The 20,713-nt window shown below is 40.0% G+C and overlaps 2 protein-coding genes across 2 annotated transcripts in view; one reads left to right on the forward strand and one right to left on the reverse strand.

The window, feature by feature from the left end:
* The window catches only part of capn5b (calpain 5b), a 55,602-nt gene that overhangs the window by 25,829 nt on the left and 9,060 nt on the right, over nt 1-20,713 (reverse strand). Inside the window, exons 3-4 of the mRNA XM_088088555.1 lie at nt 17,229-17,402; nt 7,178-7,309 (exon numbers count right to left, since the gene is read on the reverse strand). Of these exons, the coding sequence (XP_087944681.1) occupies nt 7,178-7,309; nt 17,229-17,393 (297 nt within the window). The 5' untranslated portion in view covers nt 17,394-17,402. The remainder of the gene's footprint in view (nt 1-7,177; nt 7,310-17,228; nt 17,403-20,713) is intronic.
* ompb (olfactory marker protein b) lies at nt 944-1,772 on the forward strand. Its single transcript, XM_042499662.2, has one exon. It carries the CDS (start codon nt 1,063-1,065, stop codon nt 1,543-1,545), a length of 483 nt encoding a protein of 160 aa, XP_042355596.1. The 5' UTR covers nt 944-1,062; the 3' UTR covers nt 1,546-1,772.

The following is a 20,713-nucleotide window of genomic DNA, read 5'->3' on the forward strand; positions in this document are numbered from 1 at the left end:
CTCATTCTCGCAGCAGAGCACCCGACCTAGAGGCACCCTGCCAGTGGGCACCTGTGAAACCCCTACCAGTATGAATATGGCATGCAACAAATACTGCAAATGATGCAGTGAGCGACACCACATGTGAATTAAGTGACAGTGTTCCAGCGGGTGTCCTTGGAGATGTCAAGGTGCGCTAACTGAACAGCAGTTCCTGTCAAACCTCTCTACAGGAGGTGACACTGTGCTGATGGAGAGAATCTGGCCTCTCCAGAGGACTGGCCCCGTGAAGCAGCAACAGCTTCTTTAAAAAGAGGAGGAGGGGAGTTAAAAAAAAAACAAAGCACTGCACCACAGAAACCTCAGAGTCATTTTGTAATCCTTCGGGAGCCAATCTCTCTCGCACTCCACCCTGCTATTGCTTACTGTCTGACTGCACTGTGGATAGCGAGAGAGCGAAGGCTCTATCTATCTCAGCCTTCATCTGGGCCAAGTGTCGCTATGCAGCAACTGAACTCTGGTAGGTAAGTGACCTGACGACTGACCAGAAACACAAGCAGAAGGCACCCTTGCTTCCCCTGCTGTCTATCAATACACCGAAGGGAATAAAGAGGCTTTCCCCTCACTCCCTCCTCCTCCCAGCACCAACATAAAAGAGGCTACCTTACTCTTCAAAAAACGTTCACATGTTCACATTTACATCAACTTCATGACTAACTTCGATGGCAGGTAAATGAATAAAGGATCTGTAGCCAAGAAAAAACACAAGACAAACAAATGTGACAAACAGAACTAAGCAGAGTTCCCTCAGGGCAACCTCTGTGCTAAGGTTGCAAATGTCATTAGATTGTGTTGCCTAGCATCTCTGCTCATGTGCACTCCTGTGTAAGACCCGCCCACTCCTATCAATACGTTACAAACATGAGCACAAGCATACTGCACAAGCCTGCAGGCAAGAGCAAAGAGTAAGAGTAACTGCATAGAGACACGGTGAAGACGCTTAGTTTCAACATAGCTGCCAATCTAATCCAGCCTCTTCAGTTGGTATCGACCTGTCAGCCTGCTGCGGTGTGCCGTCTAAGTATGTCTGTGGAGTTGGAGCTGCCCTTCCGACCGGACACTCAGCTGACGGAGGTGATGCGCCTGCGGGTTCAGTCTCTGCAGCAACGAGGCCAGAAGAGGCAGGATGGAGAGCGCCTGCTCCTGCCCAATGAAGCTGTGTACCGGCTGGACTTCTCCAAACAGTCCCTCCGATTTTTGCGGTGGACTGTGCAGCTGGCTCAGGCGGGACGCCTCACCATCACGGCCACCTCGCAGCTCTGGACGCCTGACCTCACCAACCTGATGACACGTCAGCTGCTGGAGCCTGCTGGGGTTTTCTGGAGGGCGGCAGACGATGCCAGTAACACACCCGTCCAGTGCTATGAGGCAGATGCACACGAGTTTGGCGAGAGGATCGCTGAGTTGGCAACAGTAAGGAAGGTGATGTACTTCCTGTTTGCATTTGCAGAAGGCTGCAGCCCTGAGACCGTTGACTGCTCTATTGCCTTCACAGCGGATAGTTGAGTAAAAATTGGAGAGAAACTTGCTACAAACTCTTCTTCTGTGCTTGTGTGCATTTAGTTAAAGAAGCAGAGTTAAATTTAGGTTAAACCTGCATTTTTTGCATGAATGGCTACATCACACATCATCTGACAACCTGCAAGGACGAGACTTCACTCTGCATCCTTCTCTTCCTCCTTTTGCATCAGATCTCATTGACAAAAACTGCTTATTACTGAACTTGATGATCATAATATTCTTTGTATTTTTCAATGTTGGGCATTAATACAAACACAAATAAATCCAATGAATCAAAAAGGTGTATCTGCATTTTCTTAACCAGTGTCTGATGGTTCTCTGGGCTTCTGTGTTGAGCAAAAATGTTATTCACTCTCTCCTCCTCTGACAAACAGCCAGCCCTGACGGGTTTGGTAGAAATGAGTCCCATGTGAGATAATGGATAGAGACAGTGTGTATTTGTGTGTATGTGCTTGCGTTTTCCCCAGTGGACGGGGGAACAGGTTCCTGCTGCCTCATCCGTCTCTGTCGTGCATGGTGAACCTGACAAACAAGAGAGAGGGGAGGCATGTGGATTTCATCTCTCAGCCTCCTCCTCCTGATGAATTCTCCCTGCTTTACACTGCAGCGGGAGATGAAGCAGTAACTGTGACTGTGAATGAGAGGACGCGTGTCAGATGAGGTGTGAGAGAAAAGAAAATAACTGAGATGTCAGGAGGTATTAGACTCGTTTCTTGCTGCTAGAAAGCATGTAACTAACTTGCCACCTGAACCACTCTCCCACTTTAAAAAAATAAATTAAAAAATGTAACGCTGCAGGACTCTCAACTAAATCAAACTCGCTTTCAGCCTTGAATGAATAAATATAAATTATTACTAAGAGTCCTCACTGGTATACATCTTTTTGCCCGTCAACCATTGGCAGGCAAGAGTAAAACAATTTTTATGAAGTCATTATTTAGTCATGACAAACAAAGATACCCTGCTAATATTTAATTAAACATGATACTGCATTGAGTAATAACAAGGATCTAAGAAAGGCAAAATCAGAAGCTCTACAGCTAAACGAAAGGCACTTTAAAGTCCAGCTGATTTTTCAAGGTAATTAACAAAACAAACAAAAGCAATACAAAGTAAAAATGTTTTGAAGCACCAGCACCAAGGTCTCACTGGGGAACAGTATCTGCTCCTGTGAGACTTGGACCATTACTTGTTTTGCTTTCATAGGAAGTAAAGCTGGCGACCAACACACAAGACTGCAAAGATGAACATCTCGGCACAATTAATAAAAAAACCTCCACTATTGTTTAAATCTGACAAAGTGATTTCAGACATTTCATCTGCTGTGGTCAGTTTGGATACCTCCCCAGTCTTTTAATTTTAGAATAATAAATACATTTTCTCCAAATAAGGCTGCAAAGGCAAAAGTTTGGAAAATACCCTTAATTCATGGCTCCTGCAGCTTAAGGCAAGGTATATATAAGACTTAAAGACATTTAATGCCACTCAGAACTAAGTTTAAGACCAATTTTCTAATTCAAAAAAATGGAAGACAATTTTATTATGTCAAAATGTTAGTTGTAACATATATCATGGCTGTTTTTGTCCAGTGAAAAATTTAGATTTTCTACATCAATATTGGAAAAACAACCCTATTTAGAGTGGAAGACATGGAAGACAATGAACATATTTTATATTCATAAATTAATCTATTTAGTTAGCCACCAGAAGTGGGAAAAATCTGACACTGTTGACCTGTTTTCTGGACGATTCTGTGTTACCACAAACTTGGAAAACAATGAGATTCAGGAGCTCTTCAACCTCGGAACAGAGGGCGAGATCAGCTGCCATATAACCGACATTGATATTGTTTATAAAGCACTGCCCACACACATGTTGTTGCTGTTGAGAGGCTGATGCTGTTGGGTTAAATGTGACGCCTGTCATGTCTCCTTTGGGTCTGCGATGCCTGCATGCTGTCTAAAATCACACACTGGAGCACATTTATGCCGGCATTGTTTGGTTCTGTGTAAAAATCCAAAGGAGGTACAGAGAAATGACTTTGTAGCATCCCTGTAGCACAATCTGTGTAAACAGAGTTTGTGTCTGACCAAGAAGTAGTCTTATGTCTTTGTGATATGCTAAGCTAACTGGCCCCTGGCTGTAACCTTAAATGTAACTACAGATATGCGAGTGGCTTTAATTTTTTCATCTAATTCTCTGCAAGAAAGTGATTCAAAATAAGGTTTATTATCAAGCAATATGCTTTGGTGTTTGGTGCCTACAATTAGATATTAGGTAGAAATAAAGATAAAAGCAAAATCCGGCAAAAGTCAAGACATATACATTGAAAAAGGGGAAAAATACTATAAAAATGTGTACAATATAACTGTTTTAAAATGAGTAAGCTGTACAGTTTTGTGCAGGATGTCTAAAAATGTTTATCAGGGGATGTGCAAAAGTTTAGAGTAAAGAGAACAATGTCAAACTACACTTTACATTAGGCAGACCCAACAGCACTCTGATTTACCAAAGTGCACCTGACACTTGATATCAAATGTCTCTTTCTAAACCCAAAAGAAAGGTTTAACTGGAGAACAGACAGTTGTCTGTCTGGTCTTGTCTAATCTTCGTCCTCCAAGAGATTTAACCTCTCCCGTTGTCTCTGTCTCTACCTCTGTGTATATTTGCCCCCTGGCAGAGGTCATGTGGCTCAGGTTCTGTCTCTTTGGAGACACCTGGAAGATGCTTGGCGTCTTCTTAGATTCATTTCCTTCATTATTCATATCTTTACATCTCTAATTTTGTCATGCTGACTGTCTTTACTGTAATTTTATTATGTTGGTCTGTTCTGTGCACATGACATCTATTGCACATCTGTCCATCCAGGGTAAAGGACCAGACACACCAAACCGACATCAGAGAACTAGCGGCACCGTGTCTCGGCCAAAAAGTTGCACATGAACACACAAAAACAAAGGCCAACCAGCACATACATTCAACATCCATCCATCCAAACCATCCAACCTCCATATCAGCAGACGGCGGTCATCTGTAATAGTCATTCAAAACGGGAAAACAGATGAGCGTCATGACACTAGTTAACCTGTTAGCACATTTAGAACACAATGTAATTTGTAAGTGTATTTCTTGTGCACCAGTGAACAACAACACAGACCACCAGGAAACGCTTCTGCTAAAGAGCTAAATGGCTGAGGAAAAATGATCTTAACTTTTACGACAAGTTTGTTTCTATCTCACTCCCTCTTGACCTTAGCCGTTTGTTTACATTATTCACTTCCCTTTCTTGTGAGCTAAGTTTAACAGCCAATCAGAGTGATTTCATTCACCGACAGGCTCCATGGGTGCCAAAGCCAAATTAGCATATTGAATTGGCGGAAAAAAGCCAACAAGGGTTGACGAGGGCCAACGGTGCGGGACACACCACAGTGACGAAGGTTGTGGACGCTTTCCATCAGCCCAACGTAGGAATTCAGCCAACTATCGGCTTGGTGTGCCACAGCTTCAGAGGATTCTTCACCTGTTGCCCTCTCAGAGGTTTCTTCCATTTTTTTCCTAAGTTTTTTGTAATCTGAGTCAAGGGTCTAAGGACAGAAGATGTCCTGTAAAGATTAAAGCCCCTTTAGGCAAATTTTTGATTTGTGATATCGGGCTATACAAATAAAATGGATTTGACAGTCTAAAGCTGCATTGCTCTTGGCAAGAAAGCAAATAACAAGGAGTGAACCCTCCCTGAAAAACATAAAAAGAAAAGATCACAAAATCCTTGACCAAAAACTGCAGACATAGAAAAAAGGGGGTTTAAGCAGTAAACATAATGCTCATAGGATATAGAGTTGCATAATGATTGTGTGTGTTTGTACGGTGAAACAGAGCTCGAGAAACAGAGTAAACAGGGAGGAAGATACTGTGTAAACATGCCCGTATGTACACACTCTCTCTGAGACTGTCACGATCCAGCATTTCGCTGCAACAGGCCGGGGCATCTTGTTTCAAATCCCATTAAACCTCGGCAATCACTTTGTTTCCTCTGTCAAGATGGATGCCAAAGAACATTTCAGAATAATCCTGACATCCGAAACTCCAGAGCTCACTACAGTTCAAATTATATAGTTTTTTTTATTAATATGACACCACCAGTTTTGGAGTGACGCGTGCAGTAGTGGATTTGTGGTGCCAGTCTTCACAGAAAAGTTTACACATTTATTCTATTTGGTGTGTGAAAGACTTCAAACATTATTTGCACTGCATGAAAGGGAATCTCTGAAACCACAGCCAGATGAATTATTTATGGTCAATTCAAGGATCTTTATGCATGGTCTGCAGATCTAATTACAATTAACAAAGAATGAAGAAAATGTAAGAAGATATAATTGTGATTCGTTGAGAGCTTTGCTTGAAAGGGTTTTATCTATCCACCTATTTGTCTGTCTGTCTATCTATTCATCCATTCATTCACCTATACTTGCGTCTTTCCTCTAAGGCTGTCGTTTCTACCACTGAAAATATTATAGATCCTCCCTTGCTGATTCGCCATGTGAAATAAAACAAGACACTAATAAAAACACATTCACTACTGACAGAAGCCAGGATATCCATCTAGCCTTAGTGCTTCTGGTCCTGGGAGACTCTACTTCTAGTGACTGACGGAGTCCGCTGTGACCGAGGAGGCGTTGTGATGCTTTATTGAGTCTTCTGGTGTTTACTTCTTATCATAATGGTTCTTAATGGACACTTAAACACAAAATATGGAATAATTACGATTGAGTACATAGAAAGTTCTTTTTTCAAAAAGGCTTTTGTGCAGGAAAGAGACTCTTTATTAGTACTTCTCTACCATATAAGATCCTGTTTGTTAAGGTGTTGACTCTTTGCAAACACGTTCTTAAAAAGATGCTTTTTGCCATTGAGCAATTGATCATCTGTGGCCGCTCACCCAAAAAAATGTGCTGGGAATTGGAATAGTATATTCAATTCTTGGTCTCAGGCTGATTAAGATGTATATACTTTACGTGAAATATCACTTAACAACTTGCATTTGCTAAGGATGTCAGTTTTAGGTAATTTTGCTTTTGATAGCCTGACACTGATAAAATGGGAACTAATCGATTCATTTATATTTTTTTTTAAAAAGATGTAAAATAAATGAAGGCTTTCCTTTTAGTCCAGCACTCGTTACGCTTTAGCACCACATTTCAAAGTGCTATCCATTAAGAGGTGGCCAAATGTTGATGTTTTGTGATGTAAATGTTTTGCTTTTTATTTTATTTTCTGTTGGCTTTGCGAACAGACAGCTGGCTAGCTGCTTTAACATGCAGAAAAATAGAGCTTACTGCCCACCCTCCGGTCTTCACTGGTTAGCTGTTATTAGGCAACCAGTTATTTTACTCATCTCACTCTCAGAAAAAAACAAATAAGAACATTTCCCAAACTGTTTAGTTCTTTAAAAAACGGTTAAAATTACTGAGTTGTGTAAATTTTACAATAACAGACACACTGTTATATGAGATTTACCAAAGATTTTGGTTGATGCTCGAAAACAAAGACAAAGCAAATAAAGGAGAAGAAACATACAACAGACAAACACACTTACACAAATACAGAAAGACACACTCACTTTTTGCCACAGAGACTCTCTGGAGGCCAGACTGGAGCATGCCGCGACGAACCAGCAGTTCCCCAGCTGTCCCTGATGTAAATCGTGTGCACTGATGCCGTCTACAAACAGGTGAGGGTCTTCACACAGCTCCTACATGACATACAAAGAATAGTTTAGAGTGTGGCAGCTTTGAGGTTCAACACTGACACTTTGTGCATTTCAAAGTCAAACTGAGGCATTCAGTTTTCAGGATTAAAGCTGCTCATACTGACCTTTTAGGATTTAAAGCTTTTCATTGTGGTGTTTTTAATTATTTCAGCAGGAAACTATACAGAAATGGAAACTCTGCAGGGTATAAAAACCTCTCAAATATAGTTTATGTTTAACATACTGTGTGTACGATCCACCATAAAAGACACAGAGGAGCATAAATGGGTTATCGAGGCAAATTCATGAATCAGAAAAAGACCATCTGTCCTGATGCACCCACGTATCATATTCACGATCTTCTGCCCAAGTGTGGGAGGGCTGCGTGCATTTATGAAATCACATTTCCTGTGGTGGCTGTGTTGAGGTCCATTTTCTGCCACAGTGTGTACAGATGGACCTCTATCACAGCGAACAACACGGTGCTCAATGAGCTGCTCTCTCTGTACAGGACTCACACACACCTATCCGCATCAATGCAAAACACACACACACACACACACACACACACACACACACACACACACACACACACACACACAGATATCCTGTGGTTCCTGTGATAGTGTGTGGGATGAATACAACAGGCTATGGGTCGACACTAGCCATTTACAGAGAGACACCCTGTCCTTCACTCTTTTGTCCACACACAATGGCTACACTTCAGCATAAATGTCACATATGAGGAGAAGTTTGCCAAAGACGTGAGAATCATTTGCACCTCCTAAAAATGAACTCCATATATACAGTAACTGAAGTCAAAATAGGATAGAAAGTAGAAATATTTACTGCCCATCGTTAAAATTTCACAGACATAAATGCATTTAAAAATTTCCACTGCGGTGGGTTATAATACATGAAATAAAATCAATAAATAAGTAATAAGTGGACCAAATTGTGGGGATGAAAGTGTTAAAATATTACCAATTAATCCATGTCTTCAATAGAGGATACATGCAAAAATAATTGCTAAAATATTAATAATAAATTCATATATTTAAAAGACATCAAAAAAGCAGCAGCAGTCACTAATATCAAATAAACATCATTTGTTAAGCAAGATGAGAGAGGATGGAATAAAAGATCTCTTAAAGATAACTTAAGTAAAATCTAATTAAGAAATAAAGACAAACTAGTGCAACCGCTATGACAGACAGGATTTGTCTGAGCTTTGCAGGGCTATAACTTGCTCCAGTCTTTTGCACACACCAGAAGTTGACAGCTCGTCTCCTGTTGCTAAGGGAAACGCCCACCCAGAGGCTTGAAGCTTGGACACTGTTTGAACAACATGTCCAAAAACTTGTTTAATTTATTAATTCTCTGGAGAAATGGAAAACATATGCAAAATAGCTACAAGATCATTTCTCTTTATATCTGAAAAGTTTGAACATTTCATTTTGACTTCATAAAGTTCTGTATAAAATATTAACTAGTCAGTAGAAGAGAAAACTTGAGATTGCACAGTTAGGAAATGTTATTCAGATCATCACTTAATAAAAACATTCATCCATACTTTCATACTACAATGTTTTTAGTTAATGTCAAATTAAAAAATAATATCAAACTTCATCATATCCATCATTTCCGTGATGAGCCAATATCAACATGTAAGAGGTTAACACCTGGCCCAATATAAAATACAGAACAACTTAATTTTTACTACAGCCTGCAGATCTCTGCTGGCAGTGTCTGGGTGTGAACAGTCGGTCTGTTTCTGCTCTCTGCTTTATGGGAGCGGCGGGTCGATGAGCACCACTGCCATTACTCAACAGACAGCGGAAAGCACAGCACCACTTAACAGCTCTTTATCTTTACACACTTGCAGCACTCAAATAGGGTTAGAAAAGTAAAAGAGGAAAAAGACGGCTGCAGCACACACAGCGACCACAGGGACTGCCTGAACAACTGCCGTTTGAGTTATACTGGAAAGTCAGGATCAATTTGATGACCACAGTCAATAACTGTTTTAGCCATCTTCTACAGTGTGATCTAACATACTTATACTTATAACATACTCATATTTAGTTTGACCATGTGTGAACTTTTCAAAGACTTAGCCAAGAGGCTCATTGATGTATCTCACCAGATATCTTGCATTCTAAATACCTGGTCTGGGTATTTTGTCAGTGAGCTATAGCCAATGAGATTGAATGCAGGTTATCGTATGACAGGAGAAGATTCAATATTTTCTTCCTTTGACCAAAAAAAAAACAAAACAAAAAAAAACATTCAGTTTGTTCTATACTGACGTAACATTGGCTTCAACAGAAATATCCCTATCAGCTGCAGCCATCTTGGATCCTCTTTACGGTATTTGTCTGAAAATGCCCCATATTAGATAAACGGTTGTGATTGGCCAGGCACGTCTCAGGACACTGGAAATCTCCCCAAAGCTGAGGGGGCCAAATGCATCTGCCAGAGGAAATAAACTATAAGCCTGCAGATTTGCCTGGTCCCTAGACAACAGTTTCCTCCCACAGTGCAACGACATGCTGGTGAAGTGGAGAATTCCTGTTTCCCGTAGGTGCAAATGTGAGTGGGAATGTGTTTGTCTGTATGTGTGAGCCATGTGTGACATCTGAGTGTCAGCCCTCCATCCTGCTTCAGCCATAAACATCAGTCATGTGTATGTGTATACATGCCAATCAAACTCCAAACTGGTTGATTTCAGTAGAAAATGGGCCATGGGTCCATTCTGAATAGACCCCAAGTGACTCACGACCATGATAAGTTTGTGAAAAAGACACTTTATTTTGATGTCCAGTGAGTTTGTAGCACAGAGCTTCTATTTTGAAGTCCAGTTTCTTGCTGTAGAGTGAGAGTTTCTTGGGGTTTTTTTTTAGATAACAGTAACTATTTCATTGCCCTGTACTCGGTATTATGTGGCCGATTTTTTTTTCAAAAATATGACTAGGCCTAAGGTACTTATTTATCAGAGGAGGGGTGTGGATTTTTTTGACTCGGGGAAAACACATGAAATGTTCATTCCACATAATGTGTTCAAGGACCATCAGAAATGTGAAAATTTCTGGCTGTGATAAATGGTGTCATTTTTGGTCATTTTTATTAGGTGGGCCCATAGACTGTGTATAGAGATGGACGAAATGCCCCCACTAACCCCCACTATGCTGAAGAAGAAAAAAAAAAAAGCCAGTCGTGAGGTTTTTTTTTCTACAGACGTCCGGGCTAACCCCCCAATGTCCTCATATCTTAACGTCCCTGGTTTTAACTAAATGCACTTTCTCCTTTCAAAATGTTTTATTATTATATATTCTGTTTTAAGCCGACATGTTAATTACATTTTGTCAAATAAAATTAAATATGTGGCAATTTCTCTTATGTGTGGACCTAGAACCAATGACTAAGGAGAAATGTGGAACCAGTAGCTGGACCAGTGGGGAACCACTGCACTATGGTTAATGTTCAAGTGGGGAGCACGCACACACAAAGGACACAACCAAGGTCAGTAATTTGCTGACTCTGCAAAGCTGATTGCTGCAAAAGCAAACTTTTAATCAGAAGCAGAGGCCACTGCAGTGCTCCCTGGAGGCTTTCAGTCTCTAACAGCAGCCCCTCTCACCTTACAAAGACCAGCACTGGAGCACTTCCTGTCTGAATCGTGTGTCTGTACGTGCATGTCACAACTATGTGAAGCAATGTTTAGATGTCTGTCTGACCTATGCCGGAGTTAAGATCTCTGATCACTTTTTTTCCCCCCTTGTCCGCAACAGCATTGATTGTTGGAGTCTGAGCAGCAGCGGGAGCTCCCTGTGGTGGCCCGTTGTGCAGGGATTGACTCAGGTGGAAGAGTAATAGAGTATTGATCCCTACCCGGCCCTGCAGACACTGAAGTAATGTGAATATTGTGGCTGAGCACAGCCTAATCATTTACCCTGCTACTGAGAACCTTTCAACCAGCTTCATAGCCCTCCTCAGCACCATCCATCAGCCTGTAAAAGAGAGGAGCCACACATGCAAACACACACCACCAGGCACACAACCAGCCACAAGCACAAAAAGACTGAATACAAAAATCAAGCAGCAAGAATTTTAAGATCTTTTCAGGTTGTAAATGCACATTGAGTTTCTCTCATCAAAGCTCATGCTGTATATCCTTGAGGCTTAACAAATACAACATTTGGGAAGCTGATTTTTTTAAAAAAACATTGTTGCATTGTTTACATACAGGTTTGCAAACCCGCATTCTTGTTCTCTGCAGATAAATGGATTTTGACACGTATTCCTCATCATTTAAAGGGATATTTCACTGAGAGGATCCTCACATAAAACTAGGCTGCCTAAGCAGTAGAAAGACACAAATACTTTTGAAATCTCAGAGAGGCTTTTAGTTTATGAACTAGGAAGGCCCCTCAGATCCTCCAACTAAAACAACTAAGACATTTGGCAATTCTGCTTTTAGCCATTACGCTCCTAAACAGTGGATCAGCCTACCAGAGGATCCAGAAATGTTGATACTTTTAAATGCAAACTAAAAACCTACCTTTTTAGTCTGGCTTTTATATCGTGTCTTACTATAAAAATTGTATGGTTTTTACTTATTCTATTTCTTAAGATCCATTTTTAAGATCCACAATCAACAGCCCACTATGACTGACTGAATTTAACCTAGACATTCATAATGACAAAAATGTCTGTCCAAAATAACCTGACACATTCAAACGTATAAAAGGACTAGCTAACATGGTTTAAATGATATAGAAAACTCTGTCAGCTGAAAATTTTCCATCGTCTCACAGCACAGACCGTCATATCGGCCCACCCTCGCCTAGTCAAGACATAAATAAACACAAATCAGTGGAGGGGAGGCGGGGAGAGGAAGAGGAGAAGGGCAGCAGGAGAAAGACAGACAGGCTGAGAAACAATGTGAGACAGACAGAGAGGGGGAACATTTTATTAGAGCCTGCTCTTTATGCTCGCATGCTTTGCCACTGGGACTTCACTGCAACCATAAATATCGCCTAGATGCATCTGAGCGGGGATAACACCAAGCACAACGACCTCTGCGGCGGTTAGCCTGTGAACCTTCACCCTGCCACTGATAACATGACCTCTGTGATCTTCACATTGTGAGCAACTTGACTGACTAAGTGCAACATATAATACTTCCCCATCAACTATACATATTTCAACTTATATCATTTGTACCACCTTTGTTTTGGGACATTTCTTCTCATATTCTGTCAAAAAATAAAAACTGCCCAAACCATGAAACTCAATTCCTGTCATGTTTTACTTTCTGCATCTAAAAGGAGCTTTCTGCCTCATTTTCTGATGTATTTGGGGACATAAGTGCAGAGCAATCAAGGTTTCTTGCTTTCAAACCACAAATTGAGCTTTCCTAGTAGTGCAAATTATTACCAGAAGCCCAGATAGTTGTGGTTAGAAAGAAAGCTCTATATTGCGCCCAAAAAAAATAAGGGAATGACCTCTTCATGTATTTTTGTTAATGAAACACCAGTGGGGGAGAGTGAGGATCTTCTCGGCCCTGAGAAAGAAACTAAGACAAATCAAAATCTAATTGTAACAAACTATTAATTCTAGTTTATATCTAAAATAATTTTAAATGAAATTAAGTAAATAACATAAAATCTTAATGTTTCTAAGTCGAAATGAATCAATTTGTGACATGGACACATGAAGCACAAAAAAACAATTCACCTGTGTTCTGGCTTCTCAGGGTTAATGCTAATATCGCTAATCAAAGCTACAATTTTGCAGAAATAGTATAGGGACCTATTATGCCCATTTTCAGGTTCATACTTGTATTTAAGGTTTTCACTAGAACCTGTATACATGCTTTATTTTCCTAATACTGTCTGTGCTGAAACACCTGAATTCACCCTCTGTCTGAGACACTGTTTTAGCACCTGTCTCTTGTTGTCTCTGCACCGTGACTGCAACTGAAAAGTGACTGTAATGGAGAGTTGCAGCACTGTCTTGTGTGAAAAATCACCACTAAAACTACAACAAAACCAGACATGTTCCAGTCAGACTATAATCTGAAACTGGAAGGAAATTTGCAGCATCTGCAACCAAGATTATATGCTTACATAGCTACATGTAGCTACATGTAGCAGTGTATGTAATGGAAACACCTGCAGAAGCTTGCTTGGATCAGATGACCATATAAAGAAATCCTGCACACCATAACATCACATTGGAGCCAGAGCAGAAAAAATATGGAAACAGGGTACTTAGAATGGACTGAAGGTTTTTGCTCACTATTTTGCTCATTATTTGAAACTTTAGGCGTGTTTAATATAAATATCCTTCACTGTAACACTACACTATATATAAGGCACAAAATATGGAAAAGCATAATAGGTTCCCCTTTAAGACTAACCCCTCACATCTATTCTACCTCTTTCATTAGTGCTGATTTCCAATAAATAGAAGTACTAATAAGGCTGCTACAAACAAAGAAAGTGAAGATATTGCTGCTTGCTTGTTGTTCCCATAGTTTTCACAGTTGAACTTTGATAAAAAATTGGAACTGGTGAAGAAAGGGAAAGACTTGTGTGGCCCTTTATGAGCTTTTATGAACATTTTGTCATCAACTCCTCTCAGTCAAAATGGTGGGTAAGTTTTAAAACATTAAGCAGCTACATCATAAATTGGTACAGAGGGCCTCACTCCAGTGGTTATAGTTCTCCATTAATAAATGATAAAATTTTCCAGATATGCACATGAATTACTATATATCAGTGGGTCTAAAAAACTGCAAGGATTCATACCAAAGGAAACAGAATATATGTTTCAAAATGCCTTGATCTGATATCTGTTTCAGCTATAAACATGTCAGATAAAAGAGGGCGAACAGAAGTGTCAGAAAACATCTTTCACTGCCATGTTTTCACTGGTGGAGACAGAAGATTCAAATTTTGTATGAGCTAAAAATTTAAAGTCTCTTGAGAACCATGAAGATGATTTACCAGATTGGATGTTTCTCCTTTTTTTCTGTCCTTTTCTTAAGTATCCACTCAGTTCTACATATCAGACTGCTAAATCCTCCCCCTACTTTTAAATATCAACAGAAACCTACACTACAACACTCATGTAGAGCTAAAACAACGTTATATTTATCACCATGATCTTTCACCATAAAACATACATTACAGCTCTAACTGTTAAGAATCCCATTTATTGCTACATATCTTAAATCTTTGTCCACAAATAGTGGGTTACCACGAGAAACTGCTGCGTCATTCACTGCCAGTTTTGACAGTTTGACTAGGGCAACCTGGTATTTACACGTTAAACTGCAGTCCAGGAAAATGTTTCATCAAATTGGCAACATGCAGGCTACAATTTGCAAACTGACATTTTGCTCCTTTTAACACGTTCATCAAATCAAAACAAATCACAACTCTTACAAATGTATCTGCAATGATGTAGTGAAATCCTTTTATACAGATAATTTTGAGTTAATCTGAGTAAAAACACTTTTGTGACAGCTGACGGAAAACAAAGGACTGAATGACTCTATAATCAGCTCAGTATAGCCAATCCAGATCAGTTAAAAAATGCCTTTATTGGCCCAAATACTGATCTGTGAAATCAGATCAGTCATCCCTATATGTGACCATACTGTGGTTTATAGATGGAGTTGGAAAGACTTTAATATCCAACTCTGACAGTGTGGAGTTGCACTGTAGAGTATCTGTGTGTGTGTGTGTGTGTGTGTGTGTGTGTGCGCCATATTTTAAATGAGCCTTTGTCAGGAACTTCATTAAATTTTGATAGTTCTGAACATTTCATTCTCTCAAACCCACTCTGTCCCAAAGTAGTTTGATGTTTAACTTAATTATCATGCACTCTCCCCTGAATGAAACACTGCATTGAGAATGAGCTTTCAGTTACCATTAGGAGGAAGAGGCAGAAATTGGGCATGTGTTAAAGGTTTCCAGTCAATCTGCGTTAGTATAGTGAAAGGAAAGTGTTAGGTAATTTTAGTGGCAGAAGTAAGCAAGTATATTTACTTCAGTACTGTACAATTATCCATTTATCCATTTCTTATACAGTCGATGCTGCTAACACGCTAACCAGCCAGGACATTCCACAATAATGAGTCAAAATAGCTCCCCAAGCTTCTTCCTAATTTCTCTATACTGTGCTGTTTACACCTCCCTGGCATTTTGTTCTCAGGATCGCTTCAGTCAATAAAAAGATCTATTGATCAGCGGAAAGAGGCTCTCCAGGCTAACCACCTTGCTAACTGCATTATTAGCTTGGAGGGCAATAAGTTGCACAATGCATTCAAAAGACAACTGTCTAACAACTGTCTGTAAAAGTTGAATGTGCAGCACAGATTATGAGCTACAACAGCTTTTTTTTCCATTTTGGACTCTCAAATGTAGCGTACACCTAAATTAATATAGACTTTCTGACGTAGCTGAAACACATTTCGCGGTTCCATCCAAAGTGGTACATTGCTCAGCTTCCATGCTGGTAGATTTGGTTTATCAAAGATGAAAAAAGCTACACAGAAGTTAAAATAATTGCAGCAGAAACGTCAGATATGTTAGACCACCATGTTAAACAATATATCTGAACACATTATAGTTATGGCTGAAAATGACAACAGAAATAAACAAGATTACCAATATTACTTATCTCCGCATTTGTAATTAACTGCCAGCTGTCTACCTGGAGGTGATTGTCACGGTGATTTGGTTTATACTCATGGATGCCAGAGAGAACCCAAACTAATTTTCAGAACCATTTTAAATCATTACATCCCTCTTTATCTCCACACTAAAATGTGACTAAAGGGAATGTGCTTTCCACAATGGTCTCTACAAAATGGCTAAAGGGAGTCTCATTTACTTGTTTGTAATTCACTACAGATACTGCATGCAGCTTTAGACTTCAATTCCAAGTCAGCAACAGCAACCTCACCATACAGTACATCTGCATCCATAAAAATCTTTTTAAAAATGCCGAGATCAAATGTGCCTGTTTAGAGTTCCCAACCTCCTGACATAAACCACCAACAGTGAAAATCGTGTCCTGACAATAATGAAAAGGATGCTCCTCCTGCTTTTCTCCTCTTGACTTCTTCCAGTTTTCAGTTTGCATGACTGACATCAGCACAGACCAAAACATATAATCTGTGTGACCCAGTTTCCATGGCAATGCACGCTGGCTGTTGCTGCAGCGGCACACAGGCAGAAGGAGGTTACTCCATCCAGAGCCACAGCCTGCTGTGTGGGGGGATAACAGTGGCAGGGGAGTCAGCTCACTAAATCCTGAAGCCCTGCATCTGATATCATCTGCTACAGAAACATGCATACAGTATCGGCTTATACAAGAAGAGTGGAGTGGAGCAACGACTGATGACTACTATCATATTCTTATTTGGTAAAGTACTTAGTCATAAGTCATCAAACTCTCTTCGTGAAGGGACCTTTGGCTCAGACAGCTAAGCAAGTTTTAAAGATGCAGTAACTGCTCCCTGTTTACATATGTAAGGTTGCATAAAACTAACATATTTCTAAACCGAGTTCTTCAAGTTAACTGAGCTACTGTAAATTTCTTGGAACTTTTGGAGACTGATAATGGTTACAAAGATCTATTAAAAACCATGAATAATTATCCGTTGTTCCAGATATATTTTTGGGCTTTTTAACTTTTTTTTGATAGGACAGGTGTAGCGTGAAAGGGGGGGAGAGAGGGGATGACATGCAGCAAAATGCCATGGGCTGGAATCGAACCCGCAGCTACTGCAGCAAGATCACATCGTCATACATGGGGCGCCCGCTCTACCAGGTGAGCTACTAGGCACCCCAATAATTATCCGTTTTCATCAGCTGAAACTCTTTTACTGAACAGACCAACTTACCCGAGGCCTCTTCCAGACCACACGTCCGATCCTGTTGCCCTGGTAGAAGAGCGAGTCGTCGGTGGCGGGGAAGCGGGGGTCCTCAAAGAGCAGGCCACTCTGCAAGCACTGCCTCTTCAGGGTGGAGTACTGCTGCCCCTCAAAGGCCTTCACTGAAGTGAACATACTGCAGCCCTGAGGGACAAAACGGGGATGACAGGGAGGGACATCAGTCAGACCAAGAGTTGTACATCACATTTCACAGATACCCATCACATCATCAAGCTTTCACTCACAGTTTCAAGAACACTGTATTTCATCTCTAACAAGTAACCTCCCCTGGTATTTTTGAAACCAATTTCCCTCCCTACTACACTTCTTGCTCTTCCACTCACTCACACACAGCTGACTGACAGCTGAATCCAGCAGACTTTAATACCTTAACGGTGAAAGCCCTCAGTGGAAATAGGAAGTCGATGTGCACTGCTGCCTTGAGCACAGTCCGGATTCAGCGGGTCAAAATGATTAATCTGTCAATACACTGATATCCTCCGAGGCCTAATTATCATTGCTATGCATTAAAGGAGCCATGTACGCATTGATCAGCTCAGTACTGGCAGGGCATACAAAGGGACTGGTGAGTCAACGTGGTGGCAAACTAAGATGGAGCTACCGAAGGAATAATCAATACTGAAACACTGAATAAACACAAACACTTTAACACGCCTTTTAACCTAAATTTTATTTTAATATGTGCCTATGCAGCACAATAACTCGCACTAAACTTCTTTTAGTTATGATTTTGTCTTCACCATGACTAAAGGATATATCTGACTGTTAGCTGCTATATGCTCCACTATGTTTGACAACCAGTTGCTAGCTTGTAGCTAGACATTATTTTGAGCTCTGACTACATGGCTAATTAATTATAAATAAATAAAATGCTCATTTGTTGCACCCTTAGAGAGAGGTAACTATGCCTTCACACTGTGAGCACCACAATCAGCAAATCCTGGAGAGTCGATGTGTTTTTCAAATGAGAAAAATTATTCATGGCTGAACTTTTCATGGTCATCAATTTTGCATACTTCCTCATCTACCCATGTCGTTTCATTTCATAATCAATACTTATAGCCAGCCAGAACTATTGATGATGAACAAGAGATTTATTACACAAATTCAAAGCCTCTCAGGTCACTGAACGCGTCAACAACGATGTTTCAAGCACAGCTGCACTCATTACCGGTAGACTAAAAGTGTTGGGTGATATTATGTTTCATATTTTATCCTGTCATGAAAGATATATGCTGTGAAATTGTGACCTCTTAAAATAAAACAGTGCGTACTTGCTTCCTCTCATTGCAGGTGTCAGAAGTCTAAAAGTTGTAAGTGACAACTCTGTTATCACAGCAATGTTCACTGTTTATCCTCAGTCACAAATTCAGTAACCAGATGCCAAAATATCATTTTGCTTTCTCAATATGTTATTACTGACCAATGACAAGAGTACAATTAGCACACAAAGCTATCAATCATGGCATCAAACACCCTTTTTATAGCATCAAATACCCAATTAAGACCAAACAACAAAAAAACAACAACAAATGTAAAACAACCACCAACAATAACTGTGATCAGATCACTCAAACCACTTGTCGAGGTTGTCTAGGACGTGTTTGACGCATAGAGCATTCACTCTAGACCTTGAACATTTTATGCCATTTTTGCCCATGTTAGGCAGTAATAAAATTTAAGCACAAGTGGTCCTGTGGAGATGCATGATAGACAGTTGTGGACGGTGATGTGTGTCAGCTGTGTACTTCTGTTCAGATCACTGCTTTGCATTTTAAAAACAGGTAACAGTAGGATCAACAACTGCTGAATGATTTCAATGGCTGTATGTGGCTTCTGCCAGACTATTACTTCTGTTAAAAATGAAAATGAATTATTGCACAATGCCATCCATTCTTACAGCTTCCTATGCTGATGTTCAGTGTTGTTTTTATCACCAAAAAGCACCAAAATATATAGCATTTTGCTGTATTTTACATTACTGTTGGACTTAGGCTGTGTTTTTACAGCAATTTATCACATCTGATATTTTAAAAATAATTAAAAATTGGTGATGTAAATTCCCATTTGTGTAGAAAAACTCTCAAATTCATCCTTTAACCCACTGCAGGGGTCTTGACTGCCAGCTTGGGAATCACTACTTTTCACTATTTACTGTCATTTTATAGACCAAGCAATTAATCAATTCATCAAGAAAGTATGTGCAGATTTATCAACACTGACAGCAATTGTTGCAGCTATACTAAAATTACAGCAATCAACATTTGACTCTTTACTGAGAAAAAGCCTACTTTGATCTAAGTAAGTATGCAAAAATATAAAAGTGATAAAAGTGAAGAAAAAAACAAACGTGCATTAAATGAATGTTATGCCATGATATAACTGTAGTATAATATAGAATTCATCATCCATCCCAATCAGCACACTGCAGCACAACAAGAAATAAAACCAGATCCGGGTTAAGTCTCTTAATGCCACATTACCACAAAACAGCACTATAAAATTTTTTTTTAATTGGGCTGAGTTGACCTGTTCACCTCTAAGCGGTGCTCAATAACATCTAATATCTGGGGAAAATGAAGTGGGCAGAAAATGGAGGGACGCCAAACCAAAAAGGACAGGACTGGAGCAACTTGAAATCTGACAACTGTACCTTTCAAACATCATTAACCTGATGGCATTCATAAGTAACTTTTCTTGACATTCAAGGAGGTCCAATTATTTCAGTGGACTCATGCTAAATCTAAACAGGCAGTGAAACATGCTATGGAGCAGCATTATAAAACACTTAAACGCTCAATATCAACGTAAATATTTACTTAAATATACACATTTAACCACATTATTATAAATTATGATCAAATATGCGTGTTGAATAAATTGGTCCTCTCTAAAGAAAACCCTTTTAAATACCATGACAAACTGGTAGATAAGGTCCACAAGTGTAAGTCTCAAATAACACCTAATCTGTGTTGTTTTATCATTAACTAAGGCCTTGATTCTGCCGTCTTTGACCTTAATTAAACAAAAATATCCAGTAACTTTAATTCGGAGGCATTAACAAGCTAGCTGACTCTGTGAGTAAGTGATAAAGTAAATTCCTGGGGGAACAAGGAGGTCGCAGTTGGAAGCTAAATCTGACAGATGGCCTGGTGTCTTGGCTCGTGACTGCAATGGGGAAAACCATGCTGTCATCTGGCCTCCGTGGACAGCCAACAGCATTACCTGCAGAGAACGAATCCTGAGAAGCTGCTTCACTGAATGCCTTCACTGCTGTGGTAATCATAACAACAAGGACTGCTCCAAGTTAAAACTGAATATAGTGGATATACTGTATTATGCTCAAATTATCCAAGGATTATGTCAGTGCTAACTTGGGGGCAGTGAAACAAGCTGTAAACACAACATCTGACACTTTATGACAACAGAGCACA

Source organism: Plectropomus leopardus, chromosome 15 (assembly GCF_026936395.1).
Source record: "Plectropomus leopardus strain MGB_pleo_1.0 chromosome 15, ASM2693639v1, whole genome shotgun sequence".
NCBI lineage: Eukaryota > Metazoa > Chordata > Actinopteri > Perciformes > Serranidae > Plectropomus > Plectropomus leopardus.